Source organism: Bactrocera oleae, chromosome 6 (genome assembly GCF_042242935.1).
Source record: "Bactrocera oleae isolate idBacOlea1 chromosome 6, idBacOlea1, whole genome shotgun sequence".
Classification (NCBI taxonomy): domain Eukaryota; kingdom Metazoa; phylum Arthropoda; class Insecta; order Diptera; family Tephritidae; genus Bactrocera; species Bactrocera oleae.
Window position 1 is genome coordinate 55,530,880 of NC_091540.1, and position 18,304 is coordinate 55,549,183.

An 18,304-nucleotide genomic window follows, 5' to 3' on the forward strand; every position below is an offset into this window, starting at 1 on the left:
AGCATTGACGCTGCAAGTCCAAGAGTGTACTCAAATGAAAACACAGCTAGCTAAATTTGTTGCTGTATGTTTGTATGTACATACAGATGTGTGTTGATTGCTGCTTGTAATTCGAAAGGAATTTCAATAATGCTGCTACGTTGAGGAAATGGTGTCGTTGCCGCTGCATATATTCACAGCACACATCATCTCTCTGTTGCTTCCTCTCTCACTCTCGCATGCGCGCGCTAGCTCTCATACTGTTGGCATTCTTTCGCTGCTTTATCATTGCAATTGCATTGTGCCGTTCGCGCGCCAGTTTTTCTACGTTCACTTGCAATCCACAGTTTATTCCTTGAATTTCTCCGTTATTTGCATTGCATTAGCGCTGGCAGGAGCCAGCGTACCACCCAAAACCGAAAACCAAATCGACTGCGTTCGTTCAACTCGCATTGTTGTTTGTTGCTATTGTTGCTTTGCAGTTGGAAAAATATATATATGCACACATCTGTAGGTTGGTATGTCTGTATGTATGCTCGTTTTGACTTCGTTTTCCTTTGCTGCAGCGCTTCGCTGTTTTGTTTTGCTGTTCTGTTTTTGTTTTCGATCAGGTTGCTGCTTTCTGTTTTGCTGCTTGATTACAAGCGGAAGTTGAGCGTAAAGATTTGCGTGGCTGTGGCGCTCGGGTTTCTTGTTACACACGTAAATATGTTTGTATTTAACTAAGTATATAGCAGCAACAACAAATGCAGCACCGCCAACACAGCAACACCAAGTACTAGAGTAAATGTTATAACAACAACAATAAATACGCTTTTTGCGTGCTCCACAGAGTTATAGAAAAGTGTGCAGACTTTTAGCGCACACTGTACCTTGTACAGTGAGTATTAGAGTAAACAATACATTAAAATCGAAAACGGAGTTATGAAGCCGAAGCCTTTATTTATGTACATATGTATATACATAGTATTATATGTACCGCAGCAGAAATGGTCGACCCAAAACCGGGATGTCTTTGGTTCTTTCGCTTTGAACTCTTTACCGCATTGACGGTCCTTGGTCACGCTTCAAAAAATAACCTTGGCCGGTACAACAACAGGCTACTCTTACGTCTTTTCGCATAGAACTCCTTTCTGATAACTATTAAATAGCTGCGGAGACGTTAATACGTAAGTAGCACTTGTCCTTATTTATTTATTGCTTTTTAAGTTTATAAGGGCCTCTAGAGTGTCGAATGAACACCGTTAGCTGATATGTCAGTTAAAGGAGAGAGGAGAGCAAAGGCAACTTTGAAAAAACTCAAGCCAGACTTCAACTCGAAAATTTTGTGTGAAACTAAGATCGTAAAGAGATCGTTTGAAAATCGTTGCAGCAGAAACAGAGACTAAGGCCCAGCTTATAGTTATAGATGAGATATGGAGAGAACCTTTTAAACCTTACACTGTTTTATGGCAAGGGTCGTCGGATCATCGACAATACATTCCTCCCTTCATTTTGCCAGGATGTAGTTGAAACTTGTAGGTTGAACGACGATAAATTAATTAGTGACCATTGCAGTTACTGGAGTCTACTTACTTTCGATATAACCTAATAAAGCTGTATATAATATACTCATGATGGATCCGCTGAACCTTAATATTTTAACTACCTTTTGTATTTGGTTCATAGAATGAACTTTTTATCAGTTAATAAAGAATAAATATCTTGCACTAGCTTATCGAAGGTTCACAAGGTCTTCAAGAAACCCCGTAAAGGATATTCATTGTCCGTTCCATCCTGATAAAGTTCGGTGGCAACTTTTCATCAATTTCAAAGCTGTTCTTTGAAACAAGAAGACAAAAACTCGGCTATGTGAAGTTCTGTAGTTTAAGATTTGGATCTTGTAGATATGTTCTCTATTTAAATTTAATACAAAATTTTCATTCCTCAAAATGCTATTTGAAAGTATTTTTGTAACAACTTTGATAAACTCTCTTTCATTATCAGTTTGGTCAGTTGCAACTGCAGGTTTTTAATTTACTTCATGGAAATCTTAACTGAATCTAGTCTAATACTTGGAACAGAACGTGTGAGCTACTAGGTTCTCAATATCATTAAACATTTTTATTTCATTACAATCGAGAGAAATATACACATTGCTCTTTATAAGAACACAACAGAGCCTCATGACATCTTATACTACAGATCATAGGTAGAGTACGAAATATCTCCTGTTAGAGTGTTAGATCTCCAAAGAACTAACCAGCAGTTATTGTAAAATTGAGTTATATCTCCAAATAAATTAAATTAATAAGGCGGTAGAAGTATTTGAAAGTTGTTTATTTGTGTGTTCGGCAGATTGTCGGTTTCACCTAAACGTTATACAAAAAATGCAGTATTCTACTACAAGTTTCGAGGTACCACCTATACTAGGACAAAAAGATGATTGAAGTCACAATCAGATCACCGCCGGATTAGTTAGTTTACCATAAATAAGAAACTGTCAGTATTCTACTGTGTTGCTCTCTAGAAGTGTTTCTAGTAAATATTTCAATTCAAAAAAATTGTAGAATGTGTGAATAAATTGACATTTCCAAGGTTAGATCGCTCTTAAAGATTTTTATAAAAGTTTTGAATGATAAAAAATATAGACGAATGTAAGTGGTGGTGTTCGTATAAGAATTGATTGAGTAGTTCAAAAAATTACCCGTTATCGAGAAGCATTAAATTATATGCACATATGTATGTACAGATGTACTTACATATTCGGATAGTAGTGTATAAAAGAATGTTTCGAAAATTAATTGTTGCATTGGCAGCGACTTTGTAGGATATCAAAGAAGTGGCAGCAATAAAAGTTACATGTTGAGGCGTTTCTAATACAGATGATTTATGATATCTGCTGTTGTCACGTTAAAATTTTTCAAAGACTTTGTACAAACATACAAGTATATGTGCATACATGTACGCATATTATACGAGTATATATGTAGAAATTTTTATAATTGTTCATAGGTCTATAAGAAACTGAAAGCATAAGAGAGAGCGGTAACCTATGAAGTTCTATAAGTACTCTACAATGATATGAACTGGTTGAAAACTAGTTTAGAACTGGTATGAACCAAACTAGTTGTTTAACTGTCTTTTTTTTTTGATACAAGTAACAAGAATTTATTATATGCTGATCACCTCCTGTATATCAATTATCAGATTTTGACCAGAAAAGTGTCAGTTTCAAAAGAAGTTCAAAATAGTCACATATTTCTCTAGTTCGGGAATTCCATGCCTTTATTGCAAAAATATTGATTCGCAAGCAGCTCGCATGCTCTCTTTCAGAACTAACTTCTAAAAGTTTGATATGTATAAGTCTGATGCTTCTCGGACTAGTTCGGTTATATAGACAGATAATATTAGTTTCCTGACTAGTTTGAAGCTGCTTTGTAGAGTATTTTTTTATGAAGATATATCAAATATACAAATACAAGTATACAAACTGAGATATTTTAATATACATATACAATAAAAATATCGTATGTCCAACTGTTCGCCTGTAGAAATAATTTGCGATTCGTTCAGGTCTAAAACTCGTTTCACTTGACAGCCTCTAAAATTGCTGTTGTTGTTTCATTGGTTTTTGTCTTCTTTTATTCAATAATACTTTACTATCTAATAATAATTGATAAGATAATATTCAAGTCTTTGCTAATTTAATTAATTTACTAATTCATAGACTAAATGCAAATACAATCGCCGTCAAAGTCGCTTAGCAGCTTTGCTGGTTTTCACGCTCAATACAACCTGTTCCCAGCATGCCCTATTGGACCGTTTGGTCGATAACATTTTTTTACCGCGAGACACAATGTCGCCTTAGATTTCGAAACGCGCTTCGATAAAACACATATTCGCACATATATAGATAAAATTGATAGATTCCAAAGCTCGGGTGGCGACTTTAGGTCTATGACAAAAAGCGGTCATGACTATCCAATAGCTTTGGAAATTTTAAAGTTTATTTGTGGAATTTTTAAAAAAAAGGCGTAGATATGTATGTAAATTAACACATTATATGCTAACAAACAAACATAGGCTTTCATTAAACATAAAAAATATGCAAAATTTTATTTGTTTAACAATTTAAGAGGTTTTGACGTACAACACAATGTTTATACGCTTAATTAATTTAAACAAACTAAGCAAGGTTTTGGTCACGAACGGAACCAGCTCAAGTGCGTTTGTACAGAAAAAATACTGCAGTTGTCCTAAATGTTGTCTCTATAGAGATATATACTTGAGCAGCAAACGATTACAGGCATGAGTCAAGACGTCTCTACTCAAATTTTTTTTTTTTTTTTTGGAAAATACTAATAATAACAACATTCTATTAAGTTATGTTCAGCCAAACCGATGGTTGTCATACCAAAAGGTCGAGACGATTCTGGAGTAAATAAATAGGGTGTCACAAAAGTGCAAATCCACTGAAGCAAGATGGTGCTAAGACCTGTTGTAATCTTAGATATTAGATATTTTGTAGACACCCGAGAGTCCTGTGATTTTGTCTGTCTAATTTTGACGAGAGCAACTCTACCACAGCTATATATATATATATATACATATATATACAGCTCTGACTGCTCCAGATGACTAGGTAGACCAAAAGTCTCAAAATCATTTAAACGAAATTTATACATATACTTTGGCAAGTTGGCACCAAATAGAAACGTCAAAATGTGGCTGATACATAAAGTACCTCACCTTTTGGAAACACCTCCACAAAGTCCTGATGTTAATGCAATCGAACATTTATGGAAATACTTAGAAGATAGAATTCGAAAACATGAAATACATTCAAAAACTCAACTGAAAGAAGTGATAATGAAAGAATGGCAGCTAATATCATCAGATGTGACCAAAAAGTTAACCCACTCCATGCCAAAACGGTTAAAAGAGGTTATTAGACTTAAAGGATACCCTACGAAATATTAATTTTAAGTTCCATTTTAAATTGTATTTTCTTTATTAAAATTAAATCCTTTTTCTTTAGCCGTACCAAGACTTTTGCGATGTCATTTTTCATATTTTTAATGAACTTTGAGCATTTTTGATGTTATTGAAAAAGAAAAATTTGTTTTTTTGTTTTTATAAGAGAAATAAATAATTAAATAAAGAAATGCTAACAAGTTATTCGGGTTATTTTTATTATTTTTTAGTAATATTATCCAAAATAGTGGAATTAACCAACCGTACCTTCACTTATGCTGTACACTGTAGATACTTGGACAGCAAACGATTACAGGCATGAGTCCAGACGTCTCTACTCAAATTTAATTTTTTTTTTGGAAAATACTAATAATAACAACATTCTATTAAGTTATGTTCAGCCAAACCGATAGTTGTCATACCAAAATGACGAGACGATTCTGGAGTAAATAAATAGGGTGTCACAAAAGTGCAAATCCACTGAAGCAAGATGGTGCTAAGACCTGTTGTAATCTTAGATATTAGATATTTTGTAGACACCCGAGAGTCCTGTGATTTTGTCTGTCTAATTTTGACGAGAGCAACTCTACCACAGCTATATATATATATACATATATATACAGCTCTGACTGCTCCAGATGACTAGGTAGACCAAAAGTCTCAAAATCATTTAAACGAAATGTATACATATACATATATATATATAACGTACTCACAACTTTGGCAAGTTGGCACAAAATAGAAACGCTCTTTGGAGTTAAGCTTGTACTCACTTTCAATCTAATATTAGATTAGCATAATTAAGTAGAGTAGTGAAACACCAACCATTATTAGTTTATACTAGCGCTGGCTCGGAGCCTAATATCTCTCTTTCCAACAAAATTAAGGCCGAAGAACCTATACTTCTCGATTAGTTGCTTTATTCAAGGAAGCACATAGTGTTTAGGATTGTCCTACGATCAGTCTGAAGGCTAATCATGATTTCAAGCTATTATACGAAATTGTCTATACATTTAAAGTTATGGATGTCAACAGTGACTGTGATCTAAGATCAGCCTCAAAACTCTTGCTTCTCTTTCTTATTTATACGATCAGCAGTAATGGCGGTGTTATTTTTTTGGCGACTACGAACTTGTATCTTTTAGTTCTTTATTATTATCTTAGATTTGTCTCAAAAAATATCCATGACATGTTTAGACGATTAAAATCTTGGTTATACAAGTAGAGACAATTCATTGACTAAGAATGGGTTCAACCCTACACTAAGCTTGTATTATCAGGCATTAAGCACTTCAATTCTGAAGTTGAGACATTTTTTTTGATATGCGGTGTTTCATTTTGAAAATTTTGGTATTCCCTTGATCCCATAGCCGAACTCCAAGCGGACTTCCGTCAAACAGTTTTCTGCGGTAACGAACATTTTTTTTTACTTCAAATTATCTCTAATCCAAGAAGCAAAAGAGTTTATTATAACAATAGATGAGTAAAGGTAATGATTGAAGGGCAAGTAAAAATTGTGATTTTGGACAAAATGATGGTTTCGCAACAAAAAGAATCTTTTTGTGAAAATTATTTTACATATAGTGGTTTAAAACCGGAAATTACTGCAAAAATCTTATGCTCTCGCCATTACCACAGATATACTTGTATATTTAAAAGAAGTCGTGTGAAAATTTTAAGACGATCGCTACAGCTTTTTCGTAGAGATTTTCCTCACCGACTCTGAAAACAGTTTTTCGAGAAAAAACGTTTAAAGATTTTAGAGCCAATTACACTAAATTAAAAAATGCCTTACAATAAGCTCATATCTCTGAAACTATTTGCCAGATCAACATCAAATTTTTGAAGAACATTCTGAAATACGCAAAAAATTAATTTTTTGATATTCACAAGTGTATATAAGCTCTTAAATCCAATATCAGGTGCTAAGCTTTAGATGGTATCTTGTACAATTTCTAACATTGAATTAGTCTATTTCTAATTATATATTTTCTATTAAATTGTATAGAAAAAAGTTGGGCTTTACAGTTATACCGATATTTAAGCAGTCTACATTTATTCAAACTGTCTGTAATATACATTCTCGGTAAAATTTTAAGAGATTGAGAATCTCTTAAGACAAGATTGAAGAAAGCTTAAATTTAATAAAGGCATACAAGCAAACAACTACGAGTATGAATATACAAATATGTATGTATGTGTTGCTTATTGCTAAACTTGTTAATTTTAATTGTTTTTTTAAATTGTGCTAAGAAAAAAGCTTCACGCATACAAAACGACATTTCGATATTCGTAAACGTTTCATTATCATTAGTGAAGAGCGTGAGGCGGACACACACACACACATATACATATCTATCTTTATATCGATTAATATTTGCTGCGACAATACCTATGCTTGCTTGCCGTGTTAAGCGTGTGCCTCGATTCATCTCTGCCGCTAAATTAGTGAGCCATCACCATTCACCGAAAACAGCACCCATTGATCAGCAGGTATTATTGCCGCGGCGACTCGATTTCAATTTAAAATACAAACGACTCAATGGACAGGTGTCCAGATGGCTTACACAAACACACATAAACTAACAAATGTATACACAGTGGTATGTATGTAAGTATTTAAATATGTTTGTGTGTGTGTGTGCTGTTTGTTGTTTACACGCTCAGGTGTTTGTGTGCAGGTCAGCGACGTCAAATGGATCAGTGTGCGGTCACACGAGCATGGCTTTTAGTTTAATGGCATAAACAAGTACACACATATAAGTAGACATACATATGTGTATATATATATATACATAAGATAGAATATATAAGAAGATAGAATATATATATATATATATAAGTTAGCTTAGTTGTAAAGTGGCGCGAGTGTGTGTGTGTGTGGTTTGCCGCAGCGCAAGGAGGTCAATAAGCGCGTCATTCATTAATGAACTTTTAGTTGGACTTAATTGTTTTGTTGCTGTTGTTATTGTTCTTTTACATTTTATAGCTCAGTGCAGCCAGCGTTTTCGGAATGTTTTCATAACTTTTCACTTAAAATGGAAATGTGATATTGATGGTTTCTGCGAATATATGCAAATAAGTAAATTTATGTACACATATGTATGTGTGTGTGTCGGTATGTTTGTGTTTTAAGGGTAGGTAACCGCTTGGCAAAATTTAATACCAAGAAATGCTGCAAATTTCATTTTTTTACGAAAATGCGAAGACCACTGTACAAGTATATATATAAGTATGTGAGCGAGTGCGCTTATTACATACACATAAGTATGTTTAGTGGAATATGTTCAGAAAACAATAAATAAATAGGTTTTGGCTAGTAGTAAACTACTTGTAAATAAATTTCACGCCCGACAAAGTAGTTAAATATTATTTCCGTCTTACTGAAGATAAATAAAGTAAATAACAAAAACAAAAAAAAAAAAAACAAATTAACTTCGGTTGCACCGAAAATATAATACCCTTATTCACAGCTGCATTTCTTTATGTTTTAAAGGGTTAAAGAAGATCTGTAATTTGATAAGCATCGGTCAGTTTGTATGCTAGCTATATGCTATAATCGCGTGATCTGAACAATATATTCGGGTACAATAATCGATATTAAATTTCATAAAGCTATCTTGTCAAATAAGCAAAAGTTTTCCAAACAAAAACTTGGTTTTAATCGACAAGTTTGTACATTAAAATTAGACCAGAAAGTTTTCGAAAATTGTTTTTTTTTCGATATTCGCGCTTTGGTTCATCATGAATTCGTTGCAACGGGACAGACGTTTGAGCGATAACATCCGTCGTAAACGTTTGGAATTGTGGGCCAACAACTTCCGGAAACAAATATTTGAAATCACAAGAGTGCAAAAGGGGAAGATTACTGGGTAGCATGTGACTTAACGACTAGACACTGGTAATACGAATCAGCTTCTAGGTCAAATGTTTACAAATGGAAATGGAAAAAAACAACGCACGGCACGCGTGGCCTATTAATTCGCAATAATAGTGACTGTCCTAGACTTAAAAAAGAACAAAAATTATAATAATAATTAAAACGCGAAAGAAAACAACTAAAATGGGAACCAACAAAAAAGTAATAACAAAAAAAAAATTAAATAAAATGTGCAAAAAAAAAACAAAGAACAAAAATTAAAAAACATCAGAATAAAAAATACCAAATATTTAAAATAAAAAATACAAAAAGCAACAACAGACATTTCGTAGATTTTTATGACAAATTTTAATGTTTGGTTTTTGATTTATTTTATGTTAATTTTTACAGTATACATATGTATGTATGTGCATGCGCATATTAATGCCAAAAAACAATGAAATTTATGCTTTTTAAAAGCTTTTAACAGCCGTACACGCACACACTTACACATACACATACTTTGTATGCACTGATAGTATTCGTCGGAGTCTCTGGTCAAATATTGTCAAATCATCACAATTATTTAACTGTGGGAATTTTATAAAGGCGATTGCTTTGGTTTTTAGTCTTCTCGACAGCTACACATGTATATAGGCGATATTTGTTTGATTACTCATCTTCAAAAGAAGATAGCATATTATAGATTCAAGTCTGTTTGAGCTTTATTCTTCAAAAAATAAAAAACTGGTATAAGCTAGCTTAAAATAGACGCTCTTCGTTTCGGCAATTCTCAGTTCGCTACGTATGGTATATTTACACTGCTTGCGCTCTAAGCGAGCAATTTACATGTGAAAGAAACAACAAAGTTAATCGCTTGAACTTCATATGCAAGATTTTTAGATGCCAATCTAATGATTGAGAAAGATCCTTTAAAACTGTCAGCAAGTCCTTCTTTGGACTGAGATGGTTTTGACATTACCTGCTTCTGTATGTTTTCTTTCTATGATCTAGAGAGAAAAAATTGAGAGTTGACCAACTGATGATACCAGATGAAGAGTAAAGAAATACCTTTGAACATATGCTCGGTCAAACTACTCAAACATTAGAAAGTTTGAAACCTGTTATGAAGCAAATTGAATCTAAATATATTATGAATTTCTGCAATAAGAACGAATAAAATGTTTAAGACAGCCTAGCAAAGCTGTAGAGATTTTTATAATAATTTTAATCCTTCCACTCTTATGTGATCATTGTTTTTGCAGCCAAGACATATTAAAAAGCACTCTCTCTAATGAACTCGCCTCGAACAGCTCTTTCTTGAAGAGAAAGTTTATTTAATAAATAAATAAAAAATTTACACTTAATGTACTTTAGTAATCGGTGACTCAGTTTGAAAAATTTTGAATGCCCTTGATCTACAGAAAGACCCTCGAAAAAAAAGAAATTATTTTGAATTCAAAAATCCAAAAAATTTGTTATAGCAATAGACGAATGCAGGTAGTGATTGAAGAACTATTCAAAACTTTAATTTTTGACGTGATGGATGTTTCCAAAAAAATTCATTTTTTGTAAAAAATTCACACTTCAGAGTAGCTTAAAAAATCATTTCGATAATCAAAAATCATTTTAATTATTAAGTACTATCTTATAAAAAATATTTAATACTATCAATTATTCGGAGATGGGTTAAAATTTGAATCATTCTCTATCTGTCCCATAAATTCAATTCATTGGAATTTGGTCAGAACAAAGAATGAAATATTCAAGGTATCAAAATGGTATAGATTAACGAAGAAAAAACAGATGAAAATATACAAAGCGCAGGCAGAGTACATCGACTGTGTTATTGAGTGTCTAGGAGAAAATGAAATAAAGGCAATAGAAGATCTGCTTATAACAGCAAATTATAGTGAATGGAGAAACAGACTTCAAACCGCGAACACATTGCAAACTCTTCATTTTGTGTAGTATACCCCACATATTTAGTAATTCTACAAACACTTCACCAAAAGATCTTAACATTAATCACGAATAAATTTAATTTAATAACAATTTAATGGCCGAATAAGTATGTAAATACAAGCCACTTTTCTCCCGCCAAAAGTTTATAAATAACAGCATACAAGCGCTCGTACAGCTATCATTGCAAAAATCGGTGCATCTGTAAAGCGATCACGTACACTCGAGTTTCGAGCTATTGATATGGAAAACAACAAACCGGTGGTTAATACCGCACTTCGCAAATTTAAATCCGATAAATAAGATTGAACGGTAATTTAAGTTGTTTGTTTGTCGCGCGCATACAAACGATCCGTACGAATGAGCGTCGTGCGAATGCAAATATGTTTACTTATGTGTATATAATACAAAATATGAATTAAAATGCGAAAACAACAAACATTAAAGGCAGATTTTGTTCTAGTGGACACATGTGCCAAGCGCTAAACACAAATTCGACGCACTGATTAGATAAACGCGCATGCGACAAGACAGACAGTTACATATGTACATATGTGCATGCATATAGTTGGCAGCGAAAAATTTCGGTGATTAGTGAAATTCAAAAGATAATTAATGCGCTTTTTGCAAACGTATATATTTTAAATAATTTCGCGAATCACTTTAATTTTTGCAATTAATAGCAACTTTACAAAAACGAATAAGAGTAAGTAGATTAATAGATAAGAGTAGATTAAAATGAAACGAATCACGTGCGGTACGTTTATAGCTTTATGGTTCGAATGAGATATGGTATTATATAAAAGATTTCTCATAACACTATATATGTATAAGATAAACACTACATAGCAGCCAATCGATCAAACAACTGGTATACATCGCATAAACTGGCATAAACATATATAAAATAGCCAATAGATTGGAAATCCAAACGAATAGAGAATAACAACATAAAACAAATAACTGGTATAACTAACTCAAACTGGCAAAATTATATAGCTCATAACGAAGAGATAATAACGATATCGATCTTAGTAGCTTTTATGGTTTCTATGAAAAATGGTCTAAATTTACAACTGGTATAAATTACTAAAACTAGCATAATCATATAAAATAGCGAATAGATAAGGATCATTAGACTTTAGAAAATAACGATAGCATCAAACACATAACTGATATAACCAAGATAAATTGGTATAATTATGTGGCACATAGCCAAACGAGAACAACGGCTCAATCTTATTAGCTTTTATATTGTAGTTCCAAAAAGAAAATAGTTTAAATTTACAACTGGTATAATCATAAAAACAATGGCGAATTGATTGGAAAATCTAAAGAACAGAGAATAATGACAGCATTAAATATTGTAAATAACTGATATAGCTAAAATAAACTGGTATACTCAAATATCAAATAGAACTTCTTTATTTTCTATGTGATAGACTATAATTAAGTATCGCAATCTTAATAGTATTTATGGTTCCCGTCTAAAACGGTTTAAAATTAGAACTGGTATAAATTACAAAAATCTTAATTGTTCTGTATAAAACAACAAACAAATAACTGGTATAACTAAGTTAAACTGGTATAGTCACATATCACATATCACATTGAATAACGGTCCCAATCTTAAAGGCATTTGTTTTTATATTCGTATAAAAGCTGCAAGCAATAGCTTGAAAAATAAAAAATAATAGCTTAATTGAAAAGTTTAACAACTTTGTTGAATGAAGGTCCAAATCATTAAAATTAGAAATGGGATAGATTATATAAAGGCTTTCTTCGTGTCTTTAATCTTTGGAAAATGGTGAATTGTATAAAGAAAAGGTATAAATCTAATAGATCGGCATAATCATAAATTCATATATCGTGCAGCGAAAAAAGAAGTACTTGTATATAAATATATAACATTTCTCCAATCGCAAAAAATATATAGATATTTGAAATACAGAAATATATATAAATTTATGTACATATGTATATAACTATATAAGTATACATACATATAATATATAATAAAAACCCAGACTGTCAGAAAAATATTAAAAATAATCGATTTATGTAAAATGTTCGAAAATTTTATTATGGGATATTTTATTTTTGTTTACTTTATTGGATGCAGATTATATAATAACGGAACTTAAGCACGACACTTAAAGTTATAAAAAAAATACAAGAGTTTAGAGATAATGTAAAATACTTCACCCGCTAGCCAACCCTAGTTAGGTTTTTCAAAATATTAGCTCGAATAACGGTTCTAATAAGTACTGGTTTATAGTTATATACCATATACATATGTATGTATGTATACTTAGATAATATAACATATACCAGAAACCATAAACCATTGGTTCCACATTCGAAGGTATCTAATTTGATCAACATTATAAATTCAGAAGGTCAGATAATGGCTAAAATAATCGACCACCACTATAGTTAACTATCAGGTTATATAGACAAGTCGATTTCGAATTGTTGTTCCTCCGCCGTTTATGCAAGCGATAACTCACGTAAATATTGAGATTTCTTATATTATTCACACCGTCTGTTAATATTTTTTATTATTTTAATAAAACTTTTGGGAGAATTTTCATTACTCACCTTTTTTGCAACACGACCCAGTTTTTTGCCCATAAAGTAGTCACGCAGAATCGCAAACATAGACACGCCGTTTCAATTTAACTTTGCTTTTAATCAACACTTTTCTATTCAATTATAGTCACTCATACATAATTAAGTCAGTTTCATGCTTACATAACTGTAACTCTTTAGTGCTTACGTAACTGAAACTCTAAAAAAAATACATACCGAGATTAAGACTAGATAGACTGTAAGCCATATAATATTGATTGCACATCACTTCAGGCGCATCAAGAAACAAATGAAAACTTTTTAAAACTAACGGAAAAATTATAAATGTTTGGCTTCTGTGATCTTAGCACAATTACATGGAGAGTTTTTCAATGTTAAAAAATATTCAATACGCAGTTTTTATAATTCTTAAATTTTTTTCATAAACAAATATTTTTTTATTATCTATCAAATATTTTAATGCGCACTTTTAAAAAAATCAAAACTTTCTTTTCAAATAATATATGTATATATTTTTTTATTAGTCTGCGTCTACAGCAGCAATTGCGCCTTAATTTATACCAATGTTCTTAAATAATTTTGACGTGTGCAAGTTTTTCACTGAATAGCACCATTCAGGAGCACCGCCTGCTAGTCCTTTAGTATGGTTTTCAAATTCGAAATTGTTCTTTCAATTGCGACGCAGTAAGATCTACTACGCAGCAATAAATTCAAGAGAAAAGTTGAACCAAGCGATGCATCGCAAACACAGATATTGAGAGAGAGAGAGAGTGAGAGGCAGATAAGTTAGTTTTAGGCACGGCAAAGAGTCCGATAATGAATAGTGTTTCGTCTCGACACAGAAAACTTCGTGTATTTCCGTTTAGCATTAACAAACTTCGTATTCAGTCGGTAGTAACTGTACAAATTATAGTCTAGGCGAAAAAAAGTTTTTGCTTGACATTTAGTCTTGAAAGTTAGACTAAGACAGTTTTCTTTGAAAGATTGATGTCCCTTATAGTGTACGTTCGAGTATAACCTACAAGCTCTCCACCGCTACCAAATATCTAAGACGCAGTATATATATGTATACCCATTTAGTTGTAAGCAATCGAAATTTATAATCAAATCTGCAAAATTGTTGTGGTCACGTAGGGTCTGCTGAAAAGCCTGTCCTTACTGATTTATATGCCGCTTTATTATTCCAAGCCTCACCACCATCTTAGATAAAATTGAAATCTGAACCTATGGTTGAGGAGTGTGAATACATTGTTTGAGAATGTTCTACTAAAAAAGCTCTAATATTCGCTTATATAGTTGTAAATATTTCGGATTATTTTTTCAAAATTTGTTGGGAATCATCCCACTGAAAACGGCCATGACCATAGAATCGCAAGCAAAAAAGGTGGGGATAAGCTACCCAAATATAAAGAATATGCTAAATACAATAAACTAGCTCGCCACTAAAAAACTTAAACACCCTGGCATACGTCCTCAGAGAGCACCAAGTTTCACTTGTGCTTTAAGAGTCTTATATTATAACCTCAGACTGAGTCAATGCGTACAAAAAAAAATTAATAATTCACATCTTAATTCATTATTTAAAAGTATACTCGAACACACTCTCAGTTCATGGAGCAAAATCGAGAAATAACTGTTTATTCGACACTTCTTTTGCCCCAAAGAGAATTTACAGTTATTTTTTACGACTTTAATATTTTTCTAGCTATTATTAAGCAGCTTATTAAACTCATTTCAACTTTCACTACTAATTTCACTGAGCGAAAGCTATTTTACGACACCATGAAAGCTTGCAAAGTCCAAACTATTAAAGCACTATCGAGTTTATTGCTTAATCGATTCTTCATAAGTGGCTGGCACGTGTCGAAAACTTTAAGCGTTATGTATGACAATAAGTTTTTTATGTACAAGTAGTATTTCACAAATAACCAACTACAACAAATCACTTTACCAAAAAAACGAAATTCTTACTTTGACAAAACGCTCGCGCTTCACAAAAAAAAAAAAGCTTGCGATTAATTGGTTCTTAATACTTCGATAATTTGCGACTTAAAGTACGGCTTGTATCTCGGCTATGTAAGCTGACAATATCCAGTGAATGTGACGAGGCGCGCTTTTCAAGTTCAAGAGCTTCGGCAAACAACTGGTGACCGACTGAGCCAGCGCTGGCGTTGAGCGTATAATTTAAATATCAACAAAAAGCTGAATGTTGTTGAAGACTGAAAAATGGAAAACTACAAAAACAATAACAAAAGCACACAAAAAAAATGGAAAAAAGCAACAACAACTTATTGCAAAGCAGAAAATGAAATTCTCGGTGTGCGCAATCGACCAAGGCGCCACCCTTCGCCTCTTTCGCCCACCGGACACTTGTATGCAACACCCCACACTTACACGCAGACACACTCACAACTACGGATACACGTGTGCAATAAACACGAATGCAGCGCGCTGCATTGCGGGTACATAAATGGGGACGGTCGCAAATTGGGCTGAGTGCCGCTGTGCGCCCGAGCAGTGTCAGTGGGTGGTTGGTTGGCCGTCAGGTGGTGGCCGTCGATTGCACTGCGCAAAAGTACAATTATTCTATTGCGTTGCACTTCTTCACTGGCCACCGTACGGTGCTTATACCACACAGTTCAAATGGCTGTAGCGTGAGCGCTTCCACATCCCAGCGCCAACGCCGACGAGGAAACCATGTGGTTAATGAGCCTTTTAGTTGGCGTTGACGTTCCCACGTCTTTGCAGCTCAACATATGTTCTTATTGGCCTCGTGGGTGGCAGAGGTGTGTATGTGTGTGGTTGTGTGCAATAGTGACGACTGCATTTAGTGCAGTGCAGATTTGCTTTGCAGCAAGTCGTAGTATACAGGAGTCCTTCACTGCAATGCAGCAGGAGTCCCCTGTAAGACATTCTCAACCATAGGATTCGAGCGCAGAGCCAAGGTGTGAATAAGTTTCCGAATTTTTGCGAATTTTAGCTCCAAGTAGCGCTGTTTTACCATCCTAATGGTACTACAATTGCGTTATAAAGAAATAATATAATGAAAGTCGGAAGTTAGACCTCATTCAAACCCTATACAAGATATATGCAAAAAGTAGTCAATGTTAGATACAAAAAACGAAGTAGAGGATTCACTGAATGACGACTTATGAGATGGTCCACTCCGTTAAGGGCAATCTCTGAATTCCAGTCCAGTCCGGTAAGCCGAAAAAATGGCAAAGGAAAGAGTATTGACCTGTTTGGTACCCCCTGCTCGATTTTTGACTAAAACTTCTGACATAAAATCTTCGTATTAGCCGAGAAATAAAAGGCTTTTGAATTTTTTCTTTGTAATGAATCTAAGAGTCGAGTCTTCTCAGTCAGAGTGTCAGAAATACAGTCCAAAAACTTTTGCTGCTAAAAGTTTTTTTTTCATAAGTTTGTTCTATGGTTTTATATCTGTGGCCGACTGATAATTGAACTAAAGATACTTCCAGCGATGTGTTCAGTTCATTTTCGAACGCAGATATAATAGTTAATTTCACGTACGAACAAAGGTGTTTCTAGAGAAAAGTGCTAATGATGTCAATGTGAGCTGTACTCAGACGGTCTGATTAACTAAATTTTAGTTTCTTCATTGGATAAGATTTCAATAGATCTCCTTTATCTTAACTTGAATATAGTTTACAACCTCAAGAAATAAGTTAAGAACTCGCGTTTCATGAGAAACTTCTCTCTCGTCAGCCTTTATAATTGAAAGTAGTTAAGAATATCTAATTAAAGCTTTCGAACAGTGAGCTACTTAGCTCTGCATTACCCAATAATTCTCTGGAAGGTAACCTATTCTATTAACCATTACGGGTATGAGTTCGGCTAAGAAGCTAAGAAACATTTCGAAAACTTGTAGTAAATTCTAATATTTTCCGATGAGAACATGTAAAATAGTCTTTAACTAGCTGCATAATTCTAGGTTAGTGGTAATATGTGCCAAATTTAGTGAAAATATCTTGTCAAATAAACAAGGATTTAATTTGGTTGGTCACTTTGTATGACAGGTATGTATATCCTATAATGGTTCGATATCGGTGGTTCCGACAAATGATATCTTAAAACTAGCTCGCGTATATACACACAGACGGATATGTCTATATCGACTTAGCTCATTACGCTGATAATTGATATGCATACTTTATAGGATCTCTGAAGTTTCTTCCTCCTTACACATAATATACCCTGTTCCGGGTATAACAAGCAATACGTTTATGGTCTTACTGTCAAAATCTCCTTGTTCATCTATATCCTTGGCCTTTTACGTTCTACTCTCACTTTGCCCACAGAGGTCAACAGTAGGTTGCTTAGCTCGACATATTGTGTATACATTTGAAAGTGCCGTATGCTTGTAAGCTGACATAATCTCCCTTACAAATCTGGCTCACTCGTACGATGACAGCAGGTAAGCTTATTAACCCAAAATGAAGCAGAACGTCACACATTTCAACGCAGCCGTTTTTCCAGTAGATTATAAAATTTATGATACACCTGAATGCCTACATACGTCACTTTTCTAACTGTCTGCTTACACAGTGACCTGTATTTAGCGACCCATCCCGGTTTGACCTGACCCCACTGCTCAAGAGCTCAATACAGAGACCAGCCGTTTTTTGCGACAAAAAAGTCACTAGAGCTTCGCAGCAGCCACGAAGTGTTGTTGCCGCTGCTTTCGCTGTGCACATTAACGACGTCATCAGCCATGCTTGCGTCGCTACACTGGCACACTATGTAGTGCAGCAGCAGCAGTGTGGCAGGCGTTGAGGGTCGACCTCATTGTGACGTCATAGTTGGAAGCCCGCAGCCAGCAACACCACCGAGCAGTCTGTGCAGACAGAAAAACGAGTTTACTCGTACACTCGACGCGACTCAATATGCGCCAACAAATCGATATTTTCGTCATCGCGCACGATGTTGTTTTTGCTA

The 18,304-nt window shown here is 33.9% G+C and overlaps 1 protein-coding gene and 1 long non-coding RNA gene across 2 annotated transcripts in view; one reads left to right on the top strand and one right to left on the bottom strand.

Moving 5' to 3' along the window:
- Window positions 1–15,490, bottom strand: part of Pdk1 (Phosphoinositide-dependent kinase 1) — a 65,727-nt gene extending 50,237 nt beyond the window's left edge. Inside the window, exons 1-2 of the mRNA XM_036361622.2 lie at window positions 15,320–15,490; window positions 13,358–13,547 (exon numbers count right to left, since the gene is read on the bottom strand). Of these exons, the coding sequence (XP_036217515.2) occupies window positions 13,358–13,417 (60 nt within the window). The 5' untranslated portion in view covers window positions 13,418–13,547; window positions 15,320–15,490. The remainder of the gene's footprint in view (window positions 1–13,357; window positions 13,548–15,319) is intronic.
- On the top strand, window positions 167–2,282 carry LOC138857884 (uncharacterized). The gene is made up of 2 exons (XR_011397110.1): window positions 167–1,148; window positions 1,206–2,282. It is a non-coding gene; the product is annotated as an uncharacterized lncRNA (long non-coding RNA).
- Window positions 15,491–18,304: the final 2,814 nt, after the last annotated feature.